Source organism: Monodon monoceros, unplaced genomic scaffold, assembly GCF_005190385.1.
Source record: "Monodon monoceros isolate NGI ecotype Baffin Bay Population unplaced genomic scaffold, NGI_Narwhal_1 Super_Scaffold_3, whole genome shotgun sequence".
NCBI classification, from domain to species: domain Eukaryota; kingdom Metazoa; phylum Chordata; class Mammalia; order Artiodactyla; family Monodontidae; genus Monodon; species Monodon monoceros.
The window spans coordinates 25008965-25031036 of NW_021703780.1; the positions used below are offsets into that span (position 1 = coordinate 25008965).

Sequence of the window (22072 nt, forward strand, 5' to 3'; positions counted from 1 at the left end):
AGAGAGTTAGGCCTGGGTTTATATGATCCACTCCTGCTCTTTTAGGAACAAAGAAGATTGGCTGAGCTTGTTGACGAGTTCTGGCCCCGAGGGAGTCACCCTTTCTCACCTAATGTCACGTATCTGTAGGGGGCCTGGGTAGGGTCAGAGTACAGATACTATAGTCTGTGGCTGTGTATGAACACCAAGACGAAAGAGGCGCTCATTCATTCGTAAGCCTTCACTGGCTACCTTAGGATTGTTTATCATTCTGACATTTTAAAAAGGCTGTCCAAATACATTTTCTTGAAAGAAACATTTATTTATGATCTTTATTGGTCAAAGTTTCAAACAAATCCAGAACAGGTGTTCACATTTTGAGCCTTTAGTGAGAGACACTACGTCACGCGTGAAATAAATGCTGATCCCGTGGGGTGCTCCCCTGACGCATTTAAATACCGGGCTGATCAGTCAGAAGACGACCTATGTGACAGAATCTGCTCAGAAATCTGCTTGAAAAAGGGCATGATTTAAATCTCATGTGGTTTTTCACAACATAAATGTACTGTAACTTATAATAATTTCAAAACAAACTCCCCAAGAATCAACTCTCTCTTTACATAAAAAAAATAATCAATTTATACTCTTCTTGAAAGAACTCCAACAATGTAAAATAAGTTCCAATTCCATATATATATAATATATGTACATTTATAACTTAGGTGCTCTGTTTCTCTATATACTTTTATCCATGCATCGCGGCAGGGGTGGACGTGAGGGCTACAGGGGCCTCTCGGAGAAGGCAGTGTAGCTTCTCACCCTGGCAAACAGCAGGGGCGTGTACATCTTGTCGATCTCGAAAGCTGTGACCGCAGTCTCTCCAGTTGATCTGGAAAGAAAGCACAGAATCACTCGTTACCAGGAGATATCAACTCATTTGAAATCCTTGCCTTTTTTGGGGTGGTGGTGGTGGGGAGGAGTTTATTTTAGGCTTTAGCCTTTTTTAAATTTAATTCGTCTCAGTCAATTCTAAATAATATAGTGTATTATAGAAAATTTGAAAAATTTAGAAAAATGTAAAGAAAAATCACTCATCATCCCATCACCCAGATACGGCCTCATGAAGCATTTCTTCCAGGCACTTCAACCTTGCTATCAAACTTTACTGCTGAGATCATACTCTACTTGTCATCCTGCCTTTTTAAAACATTATGACATAAGCATTTCCTCACGTCATTAAATACTCTTCAGAAGCCATTTTTGTGGCTGCATAATATTTCACTGTCTGCTTATACCACATTTACTAAATTCTCCTTTTGCTGGAGATGTAGGCTGTTTCAATATTTGGCAATTAAAAATGATGTTGTGATATTTTTGAATATGAACAAAACAGATCCCTGAGAGTAGAATTTCTAAGTCAAAGGCTATAGACTTTGTAAAGCTCTTGTTAAAATGTATTTTAGAAAGAATTATAATCCTAGAAGAGAATTTAATGAGTTCATATTTGCATGATCAACAGCACAATTTCAGGTTGGAGGGGAAGCAGGTGACGAGTTACATTACCACAGCTTTTAATTTTCTCCTAAAAACAAAAAAGGAGAAATAAAACAAAAAAGGAGAAATAAACAAAAACATAAAATTCAAGTGACTTTATAGATATTATTATAAGGACGTCAACGTGATCATTAGCAGTTACAAATGACGTCACTTTTTTCTCTTAAGATGTGATGCTTTTCATTTGCTTTGTCCTACTTCTGGGTTTGGTTTCTTTCTTTGAAAAGAAAAAAAAAAAAAGATTCCACTTCACAAATTACTCAGAGAAGCAAAAAGAAGATAGTAGGACCAGGAGGTAAGGATGAGAAGACAGAAAAATGCTCTTTCTCAGCTGTCAGGACCTCCCAGATGAGTGGGAAAAGTTATTTGTAAGATAGAAACGTGACAGAGGAAGTTTTCAACAACGCAGTCAAGGTTGTGAAGGAGGCTAATGGAAGCTGACCTCACAAACCTGCCTCTCAGAATTCTGATTTCAACTGGCATGCAGACCCTCGGGCACACACCGGTGTTCTTTCAAACCTAACAACAGCTAAGATCTGTATCCACATGAACTGACATTTCACTTTCCTAATTCCTTTTTTTTACTTTACTCATTTCTGCACTGTTCCTTTCTCACACATTCTCATCTGTTCATTAATTATTTCATACAAGCAAATCCTAACTCATAGGACAAAGAACTTTAAATAGGAACCACTAATAGATTTGGCTTTGGAACACACGAAATCTTTTCAGCAGACTTACTTTCCTAACTACAACTTATTTTAAATCTGGGTATAATCCCTGGGGATAAACCAAATGGAAATAAGGTGAAAAGTGATCAGACTGAAACATGGGAGAAGAAAAAAGGTCTTGGTGCTTTACAACTGCCTTGAGTAAGCCAATGAATGAAGTCACGCACGGACAGCTTAGTGACCAGGCACCATCCACGCACGGAAGCTGCTCTCAACCCCACAGGGTAGGTGCCCACTCGCATCACCATGGGCAGTGGGCAGGAGCTCGGAATGCTCCACTTCCTGGTCCACTTTTAGGTTTTTTCCAGTTGGCCGTTTCCTTCGTTTGCAGGATTATTATGCTGTGGTTTTGCTTTGTAATCGAACGTTCACTCTGAGGAATCAAACCCTATCTGAGTCCCTCAACTAAACAGGAAGGACATATCTAGTCTGTAACCTTGGGATTTTTACTGCATTCGCCTACTTGTAAGTAATATGACAAGAATGATGTATCCAGATGAGTTTGTTGAACCTCTGGTGGCCACTGGAACACAGCTGAAGCCCCACGTGAAAATTCTGATCGGCTTCTTGTACAGGGACACGGCGAAAATATCTGTATTTATAGTCAAGTGGTTTCTGTAAAAGAAGAGAGGTGCATGAGCAACAGTGAGGCCTCACTTCACTGACAGAGGCAGAGAGATGGATGGTGCTACACCTATACATGAACACCTCAGAAACATGTTACGTTACATAGTATCTGCACATAGTAAACAGCTATTTTGGTTATCGACTGAGAACGTGTACGAGTGCCTGGAAATACACGAAGGACTCTAAACACAGAAGGCTCTTCCCTCCATCATCACCATCTCAGTCAGTCATCACAACATCCCCAGGTGTGACGTGCAACCGCATCGCTGCCGTGTGATGGCCGACAGGATGAGGACCCAGGGCGGGCAGCCCAGGGCCAGTGTCAGAGATGCGAACTAAAGCTCCTGTCTCCCATCTCTAAGCCTAGTATTTCCTTCTACTCGAAAACACTTGGGAATTTTTAAAGAGGGCAAGTGATAAGCTGGTGAAGGCTGCAGAAAAAACACTGAGTATAACTGATCCTTTGCAATAACAGTAAAATAGTCAACGGAGAAATAGATGTGACAAGGTTCACTGGAATCACACTTCTGTAAATACTGCTAAAAACACAAGAATGTCGCCACTACGCACGGCTTCACTGAGTCATAGTCTGCAGAGAAAACTGGTCATCAGCATGGGAGTCCCTAAACTCTCTTATTAGATAAAATCTAAACAGCTAGGGCCTCACGACTCCCCAGCTCTGACCTCAGTAAACTCACGGCCAAGGTCACAGTGATAGCAAGCAACTCTGCCCCTCAGACTGTTGCCCCCCAATTCCGGGAGCCAGAGGGAGCCAGAGAAGCCACAGCCGAGGGCCACAGGACTCATAGATGAAACCCGCCCTAACTATTCCCATACATGGTGCTGGGGGTGGGAGGGAGGGGGGTGTTTAACACAAGAGAAACTTCATTCAAGAGCTATATTAATTATAAAAGCACCAGGCAAGTATTTATTCTAACTACCTCACAACTGGCTTCTTGAGTACACATTAGCGTTTTCAACCAGGACTGAAAAAAGGCACATGGGGAAAAGCTGTGGAAAAAATTAGCCCCTTAATCTGTTAAGAGAATTTAAAATACTCTGGAATGTAATAATTCAGCCATCGTATTTACTCGGCATTTTTTTTTTCCTTTTGTAAGAAAAGGAAGAAGGAAATTATCTCACTTCAGCTTATTTCCAGTACAAACTGAAATTCTAAAAATATCCTTGTGAAAGAATTATCTCTATGAGTCCGTTTAGGAAGAAAATCTCCTAGGATTCAAAAGGAGAAAAGCAAAAACATAGTCATATATAACTGTACTAGTTATTTCACAGGAATAACTAATAGTTACTTTGGCTTTACGTTTTCATGCGTAAGAAACCCGGACCAGAAGAGGAAACTTGGAGAAGAACAAATAAGTTGATCCAATAAAAAATAACTGTGTTTTAGAAACCCTCCAGCTCTCCTCAGAGATATGCTGTAAGTCAACACCCATATTGTATAAATTACGAAACGGTATTTTTTAACCTTTCTAATCAAGAATGCTTGAATGAGCAGGGTAAGAAAATTAAAAGGAAAACTGCCAATTCCACCTTGCATACTCACTTCTTCTTTCTTCTTAGTTATCACAGCAAATACTTTCGTCTGATTGTCTATATCTTGTGACAAGCGATAATGACCCAGTAGAATTGCATCAGTTCTAAAAATTAAAAAAAACCCAATACTTTAAATCTATTAATCCATAATGTGTATTTATTTAAGTAATTGAGAAGGTGATGGGTTAGTTAGAAGTGTTTATTCAACTTGCCTGAGGGCAATCAGCTAGGATGTGAGTAAGCCTAGTCTCCGAGGCCCCAGGCCTACGGAGGGACATCTCTGCAGAGAGGCCCAGGGATCAGCTGTGTTTTTTTTTTTCTTTTGGCTGTGCTGCACACAGCTTGTGGGGTCCTAGTTCCCCAACCAGGGATTGAACCTGGGCCCTCAGCAGTGAAACTGCTAAATCCTAACCAATGGACTGCCAGGGAATTCCCGGGATTGGTACTTTTCACAAGTGCCCCAGATGACTGCTTCTTTAATCCAGTATTAAATTACATAATCTGCAAGTTACCACCTAAAATTTGGACTGGATAGAAAACTACAGAAAGACACTACCTGGTATTCCTGGTTCTTAAACGCGGAACAATGGACTGGGGCTCCTCAGGCGTGGTCAGCATCATCACGTGGCCATCTGGGAAGAACCTTATGTACCTGTGGAACAAGGAAAACACCAAAACACCACATGCAAATAGAAAACACATCCTTATTTACTGGTACCGAAACCTATTTACTCATGGCTGTGAAACCAGAATGGAAACACCGTGGGCCAAAGAAGTGGCAAAACATCATTGACACGAACATGACCTGTGAGGCCAACAGAAGAGAACCAAAGCATTTGTGTGTTTTTCCCCAAAGCACTAACTAATGTCAAACGAAAGTGAGGCCCAATGCTATTACAGGGCAGTTACCATAGCTTACTCATTTCTCAGTGACACTAGCATCTGGTGAACAAGAAGCCTGAGTAACAGCACAAGCTACCTGACAAGGCAGAAGACACGGAGGAGCTCTAAAGTGACGTCATAGTGATTCTTAGGTTTAGAGCCCAGGAGGAATTAACTGATTTATCTTAACCTACTCGTTCTTTGAGTGCAGTTCCTGTTATAACACCGGATGAAAATACTGAGGGCCATTTTGTGGATAAATGCAAAAGCCACAAAGAACAGATGTCCAATAACTAATGAACCAATACTTGGAGAGAGAGAATTTTTCACTCACTCAGTTTACTACAGTTGTACCTGTAATATTCCACTTGGTGCCAGGCTCTATAGAAACCATCAAGAGACTGTTCCCCTTGACGAATATATGTGGTTTTACTGATATACACTCCTATAAAAAGAAACAGGTTTTTTAAAAAGAACATAATAAGAAACTTTTACAACCATGTAACATGTTTCCAGTTTTGTTTTTATTGTGGTTTCCTTTAAATATACTTATAGTACTCAGCTCTGTTATAGAAAATTAAGACTGTGTATTTCTCAAAATCAGCACAACAGGTCACCATTGCTCTAAAGAGTTCAACTTACCATCAAACCGAACACGTGGCCTTTCTAAAAACATCTCTCTCCAGGATGTATATGCAACAAGTTTAATACAGCTTCTGCCCCAAACTTTCAAGCAGGCCAAACGCCATATTTCAGGGTCTCTAGGTAATAAAAGCACAACATCAATACATATAACAGGTGAGTCCCTATCCGCACTCAGACATGAGAAGCATTCCTGCCACCAGCCATCTTCTATTCAGCAATATTGGTTGAGTGCTGGCCAGGCACTGTCCTGGGCACTGGGGACAGACTGACGGACAGGGCAAAGGCCCTGCTCTTTTACAGGGAAAGCAAACAAAAGAGAAGAAAACGAGAGAAAAGTTTTAGGTAGTGTGCTCAGTACAAAAAGAAACAAAGCAGAGTAAAAGGACCAGGACGATGGTGGTGGGGAAACAGAGACTATTGTTTTCTGGGCAGGTGTCTACGGTGACAAGGAAGGGTATCCTGGCAGAAGCCACAGCATGCAAGGGCCAAGGGCTGGAGTGTGGCCAGCACGTTCAACAAGGAGCGAGAAGGATCATGTGGCTGCAGCAGAGTGACTGGGTGAAGTGCAGACTACGTGCGTGAAGAGGTGGTCAGGGGCAGGTGACGTAGTGGTCTACAGGCGGGAGTGGCCCTTTGAGTGAAGTGGAAGCCACTGGAGGGTTCTGAGCATGACTGATGCTTTTAAAAGGTGACTGGTGGTCTACGGAGAATGTGCTCCCGGTATGTAAGGGCAGAAGCCCAGAGACCACACAGGATGCCAATGCCATAATCCAGACCAGGCCTAATGGTGGCTGAGCCAGAATGGTACTCGGAGAAACAGTGAAACAGTCAGACTGGAGGTCAGTTATGAAGACAGCACCAACCCTAACCCTAACAAGACTTTGTCATGGGATTACTGCAAAAAGCGACACAACTGACATGGTTCTAATACAACTCAAAATAATTTTAACGCCATCTTTAACGCTATCTTTAACTGAAAACATTCCGTTTTAAAGACGTAGGAATTACTTATATTGAAGCCAGACTACAAAAAGAGATAAACCCCCCAAATTTACATTGCAACGTATTTAAATTTTTTTCTTTTAACAAATACTTTCATAACCAAATTTTATCCTACCCCTGAAAATTTATTTTCTTAATTCCCTTTTTGTTTTCTCATGTGTAATTAAAAGGAAAGTTAATGGAATAACAGTGCTACAGACCCCAATTTCAAAAGGCTGGGTCAATCCACTAAGTGCTTGATAGGTACTTGTTAAACAGAAATGCACACAGAATCACCAAAAAAAACACCAAAGGCTTTAAAGTAATTCAAATGTTTTACCCAAAACACAAGACTCCAAATGAAATTAGGTTATTTAAAAACAAGGTATCTGAATTTTAAGAACTACATAAAGTTATAAAAAAAGTTCTAGATGCTAAGGATAAGCTATTTATTTTTATATAAGACATTCATAAAGGATTACCTGTCTTAAATAAAGTTACACTAAACTATGATTATTCTTCACATAACCAGATTTTAAAAGTATAACTCTTTTCCCAGTTTTACTGAAAATTATTTGACACACATCACTGTAAAAATTTAAGGTGCACAGCACAATGGTCTGATTTACAACTATTGTGAAATAAGCCACAATAGGTTTAGTGAACATCCATCATCTCATACAGATACAATAAGAAGAAAAGGTCTCCTGTGATGAGAACTCCTAGGGTCTACTCTCTTAACAACTCTCTATCATATGGCGATGGTAACTATAGTCACCATGTTGCACATTACATCCCTAGTACTTATTTGTACCTTTTGACCACCTTCCTCTCTCCCCCACCTCTGGTAACCACAAGTCTATTCTCCTTTTCTATCTATGCAGATGCCACATGTAAGTAAGATCATGCAGCATTTGTCTTTCTCTGACTTATTTCACCTAACATAATGCCTTTAGAGTCCATCCATGTTGTCACAAATGGTAGGATTTCTGCATTTTTCATGGCTCAATAATGTTCCATTGTTTATATATACCACATGTTCTTTATCCATTCATCCATCCATGGACACTTAGGTTGCTTCCATGTCTTGGCTATTGTAAATAATGCTTCTATGAACATGGGGTGCAGATATATTTCAGAGTTAGTGTTTTTGTTTCCTTTGGATATATATTCAGAAGTGGAACTGCTGGATCATATGGTAGATCTATTTTTAATTTTTTGAAGAACCTCCATACTGTTTTCCATAGTAGCTATACCAATTCATAATCCCACCAACAGTGTGAAAGGGTTTCCTTTTCTCTACATCCACATTTATCTTGTCTTTTTGATGATGGCCATTCAAACAGGCATGAGCTAATATCTCACTGTGGTTTTGATTTGCATTTCCCTAATGACTAATGATGTTGAGCAACTTTTCATGTACCTGTTAGCCATTTGTATATCTTCTTTGGGAAAGCATCTATTCAGGTCCTTTGCCCATTTTTTAATTAGATTTGGGGTTTTTTGCAATTGAGTTGTATGAGTTCTTTATACATTTTGGATATCAACCTCTTATCAGATATATGGTTTGCAAATATTTTTTCCCAGTCCATTGGTTGTCTTTTCACTTTGTTGATATGTTTTTCACCACTGCCAGAGTTGCTTAAAAAAAAAAAAACAGTAAGTACCTGGCACAGATATAGAATCCTCTGCACACCTGTGACAACTGCTCTAACGATCTGAGGTCCAGGTCGCTCGACACCACCCATCGGAAGATGTACATCAGGACCTCCATCGGCAGCGCTGCAAAGGAAACTATCCTCTCAGTGACTCTCCTTCCTATACATCACTCTGCTGTCACGTTCTCCCTGCAGATATCTTTATGTATTCCTTAAATTTTATAAACCGCACCTTCAGTACTGCTCAGAGCTACAGCACAAGTATATTTAACTACCCAGAAGTAATAATGGTTCCTAACATCAAGACACAAAATATCTTTGTTTTTTCAGTATTGAACAGATCCGAAGGTATTTTTATAAAGTATTCCTTTCCCTTGGAAGATCATTTCATCATCAAGATACATAAAAATGGATATGTTAGAAAAATAGTCTAGTATGTATGCGTGCGTATGCATTTGTTAACATTAAAAAATGATTTCCATCTCCTTGGAAATTTTCAGTTGTCCTCCTCTGGAAAGTCCCATAGCTAAGTAAACAACATTTAACATATGAAAAGAAAAAAAACCCATCAATTTTTAAACATTCAGCCCATCTCAGGACTACCGTCCAACCTGGCTGAAGTGCCTGATGGTGCCATTGTTCCTCCAGTTTTCTGAGGGCCGCCCCAACTCACACATTCACCCTCGCAGAGCATCACTGAAAAAAGAATGGCACCCTTTTTTTTTTTTTTTTTTTTTTTTTTTTTTGCGGTACGCGGTCCTCTCACTGTTGCGGCCTCTCCCGTTGCGGAGCACAGGCTCCGGATGCGCAGGCTCAGCGGCCACGGCTCACGGGCCCAGCGCTCCGTGGCATGTGGGATCTTCCCGGACCGGGGCACGAACCCGTGTCCCCTGCATCGGCAGGCGGACTCTCAACCACTGCGCCACCAGGGAAGCCCAAGAATGGCACCCTTTAACAACTGTGCTACAAACTCCACTCTACTTCGGATCTTGAAAAGCTTATCACTATGCACAAATTAATTACAATTAGTTCTCCCACCATACTTTGAACTAGAGCAACTGTCTGACAAGCTATCTGACCTTGTAATTTTGGAAAACGTAAATCTAAGGAAAAGTATTTCTCACTGAGTTGTAACGACCATGAAGTCACACCTGATATGTGAGTCTGACTGCTCTCAAGTTCGGGCTGACACAGTTTGAGCACAGACTCCTGAAACGTGAGCTGCTGCTGGAAGTAGGACAGGAGGTCTGCCATCTTGCTGTCATCGTCGGTATCTTCGATGCTGAGAAAATAAGGGAGGTAAGTGAGCGCAGTGCCACAGTCTACACAACACAGCTTAGAAAATGATTTTCCACAGTACTTTCAAAATCTGCTTTAGAAAAAGTCATCCAAAAGCAAACTTCTTACTACTTTTTTTTTAATATGATAAATGGTTACCCTGCCTTGCAAAGGAGTACCATACCAACTTTCTGAAGAAAAAAGCTTCAGCAATTTTAATTCCCACAGAGAAAGAATTAAAATTTTTGGATACAGGTGTTGAGATTTAATTAATTAGTTTTATGGCAAATAGAGATTTCATGAATTAGTAAAAAGATACTTTCAAATGATTTTTAAAAATCTTATGTAAATATATCCTTTTAAGTGACCATAATCCATTGTAACTGGATAAAAATAAAATACACAAATGTTATCTGAGGTGCTTACTTAGCAAGGGTTTTCTAACGTATGTGCCTTATCACCCTACCTTTAGAGAGGAAAATATGTAATTTTAAAAAGCAGGGTCCACAAATAATTTATCAGTATAAACAAATACATAGTTAGAGTTCTAGAAAAATATATAGCTTTCCATTTTTGCTAACAGTAACCTTAAAAATGATCAGACTTACAAAAAGGTTGGATGAGGATGAAGTTAGAAAACCAGGATGGGCTTATTACAAGATAACAAAGGGCACATGTGGCAGAGGCTAGATGGACTGCAGGGCTATGCTACCAGCTTTTTACAGAAGGCAAAAAAAATAGCAGAGGCTTTTAGGGCCTGTTAAGTCTGATAAGAAAATAAACTGTACCCTTAAAGAACTTTCATAGCATCTGGGTTTGTGTAACAGGACGAGAGAGAAAGAAATGTTTCTTTAATGTTTTAATACAACCTTTCTTAACAGCCCTTGGCGTCTATTTATAAACCTGGCTAAGAGCTGGGTCTAAAGGACTCTACCCAAATTCAAAGAAGGTTTAGAAAAAGCCCAAATGAGTCCTTTTGAGTATGAACTACCTCATGTTATTAAATCTAATTTAGTGAACAATATTATTAGCCCCAAACAGACAATAAATGCTGACTTCATCAGGATTTTTTTAATATGGCTTAGCCAAAGCTTAAGTGTTAACACCATAAGCAGTTAAACAGCACTGGCGATCAGCGCTAAGTTATCGATAAAGGTAACCTCTTAATTGTTTCATGGCAGAACTAATATAATATCTCATCACCAAAATTCTATTTTTCTATGTACTGCTCATTTTAAACCTGGCATCCTTTTGTGGGGACAGACTCCCTTCCCTTCTAATATAAGCTTTGGGAGAGAGAGGGGTTAAGCCGGTACACTTTTATAATTGTTTTACACACAGCTTCAAAAGTATTAGCTTAAAAATATATTCTCTTGGTCTCTGTCCATATAAACAGTCAATGCTACTCCATGACCGTGATGCCAATGGCATCTGTACAATGAAACACGGTTTCTTTGGGTTTTTTTTAGGAGCGCTTATGTCCTGCCCGTGTTTTTAAACAAATGTTACAGTCTTAACAGTATTCTATCTACAACAAAGTCTGGTTAGAGTCCAGCATTTTCCTAATAAAAAGCCTTTTAAAAAATGTATTATTTCAAATGGATACAAAAGGAGAAAGACTAGTGTAATAAAACACTATGTACCCAATTTCAACCATTAACATTTTTCAGGCTTGCCCTGATCACGTTTTAATAGTTTTGACTTTATAGGTTTCAGAAAGTTGAAATGTGTCCTTTAGTTTACTCCTTTCAGTAACCACTGCTTTTATTTTTTAAAAAAACTCTTTCATCACCTAATTTTTGTTACACCTGTTTAAAATATGCATTTCTATACTTTACTCTTAAAATTTCCCTAATTAAAAAATTTCTACAACTTTATAAACAAGTCTTTATATTAAAGACTATATAACAACAGAATTAGCACCGTCTTCTTATCGTTATCATGTTAAGAGTCAACAGAGCAAAGACGCTTAACTTTAACAAACTCTACATATTACTGTCTATCAAATTATGTACGCACTAGCTGTTTCCAACGCCATCACCATCTGGAGACCGGGTATAAGTAATCTTGAACTCTATATCAGGTACAAGTTGCATAGCCCTACGATAAAACTTGATGGCTAAAAGAAAAAATAAAGCTAAATTAGCTATGACCACACATTTTTGTCATTTCCTTTGATTACCCTAACTGTGGTTTAATTTGGTAACTTTCTTTATAAACAGCCAAATTCCCTTTTTCTACATGCAACAGTAGCAGTCAGCAAACTTATTTCCAAACCCTACTAGTCAGAAATAATCTTTTTCTAAAGCTCTCACGTTACAGAAACTTAAGATGTTGCATTTTACTCTTATCTTTTAGCCCATCTTTTCCCTCTGCCTCTCACATATTGTCAGAAATGATCTTATATGTGGCTGTCTTTCTCTGTGCTTTGAAAATGCCACTGCTGCAGCCCCAACAAAAACACCTTTAAGCAAACTTCTTCCTAGGATGCAGAAAATCAAATGTTTCCTCCTGAGTAGAATAAGGAGAAGGGTTTTCTGGAATTTATTGGAATTTATTCTTCAAATCCAACTTCCTTTAGTCCAGCTGCCTCTTATCTAGCTAAGTAACCTATAAAACCTGTTTTTAAATCAATCTGCTGGCCAGGAGGTTTAGAACTATAACACTGAGCAGTCTCTCCCACAGAGACATACCACAGAACTTGGGGCTGCAGAAGCCGACTAGTTCTTTCCCCACAGATGAAGTCCACTCAGTTCAGTCCACTCTGCCATGTTCTGCTGCTCTGGGTGAGTGACTGTAAACTACGTGGAGACAGGAACCTCACAGGCTAATAAAGACTGTGGCGGGATATCACCATTTGGGCCCTTTTCATATCTCAGAGTGAAAAAACCCCTAGAAGAAACTTGCAAATAAATGCAGTAATTTTGAAAATGTTATTTGGGGGGCATTTTCAAACCACTCAAGTGCTAGCATTTTTTTCCATGCCCCAATTAACAGCTTTTCTATCAGGAAATGAAAGCCTAATTACAAACCTAATCTGGTAAACAGCCCCACCACTTGGTTTACTTACACATTTCTACTGGCCTAATAAAAGAGACAATTAAGGCTGAAGAGTATTCCTTCTCTAAAATGTACATTAGAATTTAGAAAGCATGTACATGTTCCTCCATCTATCCTTCATAGTCTCCTCCTCTGAAATAACGTTCACATATAAAAGGAGCATATCCTATTTTTTCAATGGCATATCCTGCTATTTTTCAATAAGCAACAGTATTTTTAAGACTTTAATAATGAAGAATAAATACTAAACCCTAAATGTAGAAAAAGGTTATTTTACTAATCCTACCAATATGATGATGTTTCTCAGCAATGATTTTTGGACAGAGACAGGTTATATAAAAATACAATTTTTATTTTTTAAAAATCAATATCAAATATAGAGACTGATGTTCTGTATAAATATATTCTATTTTTTAAAAAATTGGTGAATAGCAAAGGGTTCTTATTCAAAACTGTCAAGACAACATGATCCTGGGACCTGAGTTTTTACCTTCATAGAGAGCTCCATTTTGTTCTTCTTCTACTGCTTTTAGGAAGAGTTCTCGAGCCTATAAAAATAAACAGTGAAAAACAATTTCTGAAAATCTGTACTAAAAATGAGTGTGGGTGGTAGAAGGATAGCCTTTTCAACAAATGGTGCTACAACAGTTAGACATCCACAGGCAAAACAATGAATGTCAACCTCAACTTCATAGCTTACATAAAAAGTGACTCGAAAATGGATCAAGGACTTAAAAGTGAAACTTTAAAAACTTTTAGGAAAAAAAAGAAAGAAAATCTGGGAGACTTGGGCGAGGAGTTCTTATACTTGACACCAAAAGCACAATCTATAAAAGGAAAAACTGATAAATTAAACCTCATCAAAATTAAAACTTTTGCTCTGTTAAATTTCCTGTTAAGAGGATGAAAAGGGTTTCCCTGGTGGCACAGTGGTTGAGAGTCCGCCTGCCGATACAGGGGACACGGGTTCGTGCCCCGGTCCGAGAGGATCCCACGTGCCGCGGAGCGGCTGGGCCTGTGAGCCATGGCCGCTGAGCCTGCGCGTCCGGAGCCTGTGCTCCGCAACGGGAGAGGCCACAACAGTGAGAGGCCCGCGTACCGCAAAAAAAAAAAAAAAAGAGGATGAAAAGACATGCTACAAAGTGAAAGAATTTACAAGCCACATATTCAACAAAGGACTTGTATTTGGAATACATAAAGAACTCTCAAAACCCAACAGTAAAAACATGAGCAATCCAATCAGAAAAGACAAACAGGTATTTCACTGAGGGGCGTATAAAGACAGGAAACAGCACATGGAAAGATATTCAACATCATTAGCCATTGGGGAGATACAAATTAAAATCACAAGAAGGTATCACTACACAGCTATCAGAATGGCTAAAATTAAAAAGTAATGACATGGGCTTCCCTGGTGGCGCAGTGGTTGAGAGTCCGCCTGCCGATGCTGGGGACACGGGTTCATGCCCCGGTCTGGGAAGATCCCACATGCCACGGAGCGGCTGGGCCCGTGAGCCATGGCTTTGAGCCTGCGTTTCCGGAGCCTGTGCTCCGCAACGGGAGAGGCCACAGCAGTGAGAGGCCCGCGGACCGCAAAAAAAAAAAAAAAAAAAAAGTAATGACAACTCTAAATGGTGACGGGGATGTGAAGACACTGGATCACTCATACACTGCCGGAGGGAAAATGGTGCAGACACTCTGGAAAACAGTTTGCAGTTTCTTTTAATCAAAGATGCACTTACCGTACAACTTAGCAATTGCACTCTTAGGCCAGAGGGATGAAAACTCATGTTCATGCAAAAACCTGCATATGAATATTCATAGCAGTTCTAGTAATAATAGCCCCAAACTGGAAAAAACCCAAATGTCCCTCGACAGGTGAGTGGTCAAACAAAGTGGGGTACGTGAACACCATGCAACACGACTGAGCGGTAAAAAGCAACAAACTACTGACACACACAACAACTGGGACAGACCTCAAAGGAATTAAACAACACTTTTTCAATGTCAAAATTATAGAAATGGAGGCCAGCGTAGGGGCTGCCAGTGGTTAGGAATGGCTGGGGAGGAGGTGGGGAAGAGAGCGTATACTATCAAGGTAGCAAGAGGGAGCCCTGTGGTGACAAAACAGTTCTGTATCTTGATTGTGGTGATGGTTACATGAAGCTACATGGCTAATTGCAGAGAACTATTTATACACATACAGACAGTGAAGTGCTTGGAAACCTGAATAAGCTCTGTGGACTGTACCAAGGTCTACTTCCTAGAAGTCTAGCTACGGAAGGTGTCACCGTCAAGGGAGGACGGGAAGGGTGCACAGGACTCCCCTGTGCTATGAATCTGTGATTATTTCAAAATTAAAATGAAACAAAACAAATATGGAAGTTTTTAGTTATCATGGTAATGTCGATTATTAAACGGCAAATTTTTATAAAGAAAAACTTGGGTCTGATGGTATGAAGATGACAACCCCTGTGGAGTAACAGGATATAGTCAGCCCTCCACATCCCTCTCTCTGCATCCTGGGATTCAACCAACTGCAGATCAAAAATATTTGAAAAGAATTCCACAAAGTTCTGAAAAGCAAGACTTGAATTTGCTGCGCAATGGTAACTATTTACTCAGCATTTACACTGTACTTACAACTATTTACAGAGCATTTACATTGTACTAGGTATTACAAGTAATCTAGAGATGATTTAAAGTATACTGGAGGATGTGCGTGGTTATACGCAAATGCTACACTGTTTCATACAAGGAAGGTGAGCATCCCCGGACACAGAGGGACAAATGTTGTGAAAACTGAAATGGTGGGTTGTGTGTACTTTGTGTGAACAAGCACTAGGAAAGAGGTGAACCATTAGAAAGCATTCAAAATTTTCCAGGATAAGGAAGTAATTACTGCATCACTATAAATCTGTTCAACTCAAAATATAACAAAATATTGCATTATGACCTTTGGGAAGGTGCTAACATTTAAACCAATTTTTTCCCCTTTCGGGCTTCTGTTAAACAGATTCAGAGGCATCTGTCTTTTAGACCAGGTGAATCTCAGGGGTGTATATTACCAAAGAGTTCCGGCAAGACTGTATACCTGCAGGAAAGAAGGAGTAATGTGTCATCCAAAGGCCTACAAAAAGTGGTGAGGGATGGACACCCTGGCACACTTGTCACCATCTTTCCAAGTACAACGCCCCTAACACTTAACTTTTCTTCTTTTGCCAGCTCCTGCTTTCCTCTGGTGTCCGCTGCTCTCAGTGAAGAGCCTCTCGTTGCTCTCCAAGGTCGAGATTCTAAACTGCTCGAGCCTCCACCTGGGGCAAGTTCAAACATCCACTGAGCTCGGAACCTCTGGAGTTGTGCCTGAGGGAAGAAGAATGTTTCAGGACCCACCAAGGAAGAGGAGCTCAACTCTGGAACAATCTGTCAATAGGTCCAACACCAATGTCCACACATATACATATGCTAAGATGAGAAAACACTGTCTTTAAATTATTAAATTACTGAATACTACCATTAAATACCTGTTATCTTCCAAGATAATTTTTTGCTTAAGACTTTGAAGAAATTGTGAAATTTTGCCTAAAATAAGATTCTCTATACAGGAGAAATCTAACGGCATGAGAAAATCAAATTTTAATTGGAATCGAAAATGTAAGCCATCACTTAGGGACTTAACTTAGATGCTTGCAAACATTTCTTCCCTTGGAATACATCACCTCAAAATCCTGTATGCGAGCCCCAAGTCTTTCTTTTAATAACCTTTCTCTTTTTTAAAAGAAATTATTTTTTCTAATACATATCATTAAAAAGAATCTAAACATAGAAAAAGTGAAACCCCCTCTGTGGCGGGCTCTGCTGTGCTGCCCAGACCCCCCCATTAGGAACTGCTGGGAGTGCCACAGAAGAACAGCCCTCAGCCCTCGCCCTGCAGTAGGGCCTCAGGGAGACCACACCCCTTCCCAAGTGCTCCCCACCCAACGACTGATCAAGGAGAGTGATCAAAGACCCCGCTCTGAAAGGTCATTCTTCCCCCGCTCTGAGGTAGTCCTCGGAACTTCCGCAGGATTAACTGAGCTGGTCCACTGAGACTACAGAGCAGTCCAGCTCCCCCAACCCCCTCAGGCTTCCCTCCCTGCCTCCCTGGCACAGGTGCTGACTCCAAGAGCACTGCTTCATAAACCTCTTACATCCACCTCGCAGTCTGCTTTCTGGGAACCCAACCTGGGATGCCCTTCCCCCCAAAGGACATTGGTAATTGGATTGTATATATTAGTGCTGGCTCTTTAAAAAAAGAGTACAGATTTAAAACATGAAAGCTTTTAATAATTTTTCTCTACATTCTGCACACTGCTTTGACTCCCACCTTCCTATTATGAATGTAACACATATACCTCTGACTTAAACATGTGGGATCTTAGTTCCCTGACCAGGGATCGAACCCAAGCCCCCTGCATTGGAAGCGCGGAGTCTTAACCACTGGACCGCCAGGGAAGTCCTAGCAGCACTCTTAACGCCTACTAGATGGTGCACTCCAAATGCACAAGTATTATAAAGATTACAAATTCAGTAAGAAGCACTTAACTAACTACAATGAATATTTCTCTATTTCGATGCACAAAGCTCTACCCTATCCTTTGAAACGGCTGCAGAATATTTCACTGCATGGATGCATCATTACTTAACACAAGTGATGGATATTTAGGTTGTACTCCATTTTTCCATATAAACAATGCTACAATAAACATTTTTGTATGTGTATATTTACTCACTTCCCCTATTATTTCCTTAGGATTAATTTCCTAGAAGTAGGATTGCTGGTTCAAAGGGAATGTATGTTTTTCATTTTGATCCATATTGCTAATCTTCCCTGCAAAAAAGCTGTAGCAACTTATGCTTTCATGTATACTGAGTGAGTGTTCTCAGAGCCTGGACAGCAATAGGCATTATTCACTAATCTGATCTTTTTTTAAAAAACAATGCTGATTTGTTTTTTGTTTTTTGTTTGTTTGTTTTTGCGGTACGCGGGCCTCTCACTGTTGTGGCCTCTCCCGTTGCGGAGCACAGGCTCCAGACGCGCAGGCTCAGCGGCCATGGCTCACGGGCCCAGCCGCTCGGCGGCATGTGGGATCTTCCCGGACCGGGGCACGAACCCACATCACCTGCATCATCAGGCGGACGCTCAACCACTGCGCCACCAGGGAAGCCCTTAATTTGTATTTTTAAAAAATTATTAGTGAGGCTGATTATCTCTTCTAATGTTTCATAAATATTTATATTAATTTTTTCCATTAGTTATCCATTCCTATCTTTCTATCCTATGTTGTTACTACTTTTATAAGGATGTTACATCTGTATCAGAGATATTAATCCTCTTCCCCTAGATGGTAAATAGTTTTTCCAGTTAATTATTTCTCTTGATTTAGGAGGTCTTTTGCTATATACAGGTTTTAAACTTTTAGGTGGTCAAATCTGTCAATCTTTTTCTTTAAAGTGATGGGTTTTAGTCATGCTTTTGCCTTGGTTTGAACACTGTAAACCCACATATTGAATTACACAGCAGCAATTACTGATATTCCTTTTTACAGAAAAATCTATAACATAGTAATAACTTAAGTATTCTAAAAACCGGTATGAAGATACAGCTACATTCAATGCAAATAAGAACCTATGAATCTTCATAATTATGACCAACTCCTGCTTAGGTATGGAAAGCAACAGAATTAAGAACTAAATGCACAAAGGAAGAAACATGCCTGCAAATCTGTCTCAGCAGGGCGTTCGTTTTCATCCTCATCTCCTGCCCTGACAGCGTCGGAATGACAATCTTCCTCAGCTTCTGCCTGAGTGAGGGAAAGCAAAGGATGCTCAGGAATAAGCAAACATGGTTTCCCTGGTAACCTACATCTCCTATTCAGCTACCTGCCCAGTGAAACACACAGTTGCCTCTCTCTAAATATCTTCTTCACAGGTAAGTTAAATGATTCCAGTCAGGAAAGTCTGATACTTTAATTTTTTAATACTGTAGAATAAACAACTTCACTGGGCTCCAGCTTAAAATGTTTTGGTAGGTGGTTAAAAAGAACCACCTTGCTTCAGAAAATAACAGTTGGTGGTATAGAGTTCAAATAGTTTTTGTTTCATGGATCTCTTAAGACCATATATAGCCCATATATGGTTGTCCCTTCTTTACACAAACTGGAATGTTATTAATGTGTGAATGACTTTAGTCTAATAATATTTTAAATGTACTAGAAAAGCTCACTCAAATCAAAGACATGTAAGTGTGAAGGTTTTTGTAAAGAAGCTCCTTCCATTTTTTTTTTTTTTTATAAATCCAGATTTTCATATATTGGATTGACTTAAAGTGGAATAAAGCTGGGCTGGAACTACTGTGCACGGCTTGGGACTTAACAGAAGCCTCAGGTCAGTTTCCGTCCATTTTATCCTTTTATTCTCCATAAATGTTTGCTAAATAAAACTGGATCCTATGTTCCAGTGAAAACGAAATGTTGCCTAGGTGTGGTCTATAACCTAACACACTTGTTAGCAAATAAGACTTGCTCAACACTTCAAGTGTTCAGTCCTATAAAGAAATGTGGCAATCAGGGAAGTGACTTTGAAGGTTAGTTAGAAATAAAAATAATAAAACCTATTTAACTTCACTCATTCCAAACACGGTAAGCTTTACAATTGCCAAATGGGGTTGTAATTTGTTCCCAGGACTAAAATGTCTGTATTAACACCTATCTTTGAGCACAGCAACCAGATATACTTGCACTACTTCATAGCACAACACAAACAAGCCTGGCTCCTTGTCTTATCTCTGGCAACCAGACTTACAACAGAGGTGCCTGTGAGATGTGAACTAGTTAGTACGTGGTAAAGTGCTTGGCACCCTGGAAAGGCTAAATCAGTGGAGAAATAAAAGAGAAAGGCTGAGCCTCACATGAACTTTCAGAAAACTGGAAAATCTGAGCATCAACGCACTGTCAAATACATTTTTTTAAGTCTCTTTAAGCTGAGAGCTTTTCCTACTCAGATCATCAGTAATGGGAAATTACACAATAAAAGGGTTTGAGTTTACAGATCTAACAAGTGTATTTCTCTCTCTTCTCAAATAAGGGTCTGCTTTATTACTATAAACTCTAAGGACAGCTAATGGAAGGAGACCTTGGTCCCTGGGGTATCTCAGTAATTCAGCCTCTACCTCTAGCCCAGTAGCCCCACCAAAGTGACTTCAAGAGCTCCCCCTGCTCTCTCCAGCCCCGCGCTTTGGCACACGCTGCTTTGCTCTCTGCATCTGGAATGCCTGCATCTTCTTCCGCTTGGCTACTTGCTACTCATCCTTCATGATTCAGCTCAGGGATTATCCCAGTAGGAAACAAATTCTGATCCTTTCACTTGCCTCTTTGGTTTTCCCATTACACTTGTGCTGGTATCACAGCACTTAAGACTTGTATTGAGATTTCGTCTCTTTCGCTAGAAATTAGTGCATTGGCATCAAGATCTAAGGTCTGGCACTATGCCAGGCTGATAATATGTGCTCCAAAAAATGAATTAACAAATAAAATGCCATGAGGATATATAATGCATATCTCAAGGATGAGGTAAGGAGACAGGAAGCCTATAATACAGACAGCATCTTCTCCCCTGGGCTGTGTTAATAGAGCTCTCATCCACTAAGACTTTGATTTTGACAGTATGGTGACAATAACAAGAACCATCAAATTTGGGGTTTTACCATATGCTCTTCAACTCAAATACCACTTGAAATAAGTAGGTCTTTGGCTGTCATCCAGAAATTTTCACTTTGTTTTTCATAACTGAGTTGGACCTAACATCACCTTTCACTAGAGTAGCTCATGTGTTCATCCTTTTACTGTTTTACACATGGGACTAATGAAATACAGAAAGTTAAGTGCTTAATCCTGGTCAGAGAACTATTTCTGAAAGTTTAAAAGCATAGTCAATTAGTGTTTTTCTATACACCAAATTGACTTCATAAAATAAGTTCATTCAACCATTCGTGTATTCAATAAACACTTGGGTCTACTATAAGCTAATGAGTTTGGTATCATTTCACTCTTGAATCACTCAACTTTAGCCAGAGATTAGTTTCTCGGAACGACAATTTATTTGAAGCCAAAGCAAAGCAGCGTGGGGCAGAGACTACATACGCCAACACGCAATAGCCCCATGGAATCTGCTTTGTCAATTTCTGGAGCTTTGCTCAGTTCCTCCATTTGGACCGCACTGACGCTGCTTGGGCCCTCACTGCTGTGAAATGAGACAAAATCCTTCCAACCCCAAGCCACCAGGACCGCCAGCCAAAACCCTGCCCCAGGAACTGCCGCGTCCTGGGGCGGGTGCCTCCTAAACCCAGGACTCCTTAAGGGGTCAGAACGGCGGCTCCATGGGCAGGCTTTTTGTTTTGGAGGGGCGAGGGGCGGCGATCAACAAGTGTCTCCACTTGCCAAGGTTCCCTCCCGCTTTCAGATGTTGCGACGGCTCACCTCAATCTACGCTCGCTTTTATTAAAGGGACGAGATTGGTTCAATGCCCTCAGCAGGCCGAGAGGCATTATTCTCGGCCGTCCAGCAAACCCGCTCTGCTCACCTGGAGACCCAGCTAGGGGGCTCGGCAGGAAGGAACCCCGGGGAGCGGGCAGGGCTAGCACTGTCCGCCACCCTCAGGCCAGGGCCCCAGTATGGTGGTAGCCGTGCAGCCCCCAACCCTCGCAGGTTCACCCTCTCCACGTCCTCCGGGGCTCCCCGCAGGCCCGGGCCGTCCCGCCCGCCGCCCGCCCGAGCTCCTCGGCGCTTTACCATGCTGGCGGGCCAGCCGGCCGCGGCCGAGGGGCTCTCGGCGCCCCCTCGGCACCGCCCCCGCGAGGAGGTGCCCCGGGAGTTCGGTGTCTACTCCTGCCGTCCGGTGCAACGGGACTTAGCAGAGTTCTCGGTCGGAGAAGCGCACCAGGCAGCGGCAATAACTGCGGGCCCGGCGTACGGCAGCCATTTTCGCAGGGCAGAGGGCCAGATCGCGGCGCGCTGCGGCGGCGGCCGGGGACTCGCGGAGCGCAGGAACGCCTGGGGCCCGCCGAAGCCGAGGACTGTGCGCGCA

At 40.9% G+C, this 22072-nt stretch overlaps 1 protein-coding gene across 1 annotated transcript; it reads right to left on the reverse strand.

The window, feature by feature from the left end:
- Positions 1-280: 280 nt before the first annotated feature.
- On the reverse strand, positions 281-22072 carry FBXO9 (F-box protein 9). Its single transcript, XM_029243731.1, has 13 exons — positions 21778-22072; positions 18706-18792; positions 16157-16312; positions 13440-13497; positions 11909-12008; positions 9763-9893; positions 8621-8735; positions 5970-6088; positions 5682-5772; positions 5002-5097; positions 4456-4549; positions 2728-2879; positions 281-868 (listed from the first exon to the last, which is right to left on the reverse strand). The coding sequence occupies exons 1-13, from the start codon at positions 21778-21780 to the stop codon at positions 760-762; spliced, it is 1311 nt and encodes a 436-aa protein (XP_029099564.1). The 5' UTR covers positions 21781-22072; the 3' UTR covers positions 281-759.

Coding starts and splice junctions, on each gene's coding strand:
- FBXO9 (XM_029243731.1), bottom strand. Junction 16,313..18,705: donor CTGCTGAGACAGATTTGCAG/GCATGTTTCTTC, acceptor TTCTTCCCTCAG/GCACAACTCCAGAGGTTCCG. Junction 9,894..11,908: donor GATGGCGTTGGAAACAGCTA/GTGCGTACATAA, acceptor TTATTTTCTCAG/CATCGAAGATACCGACGATG.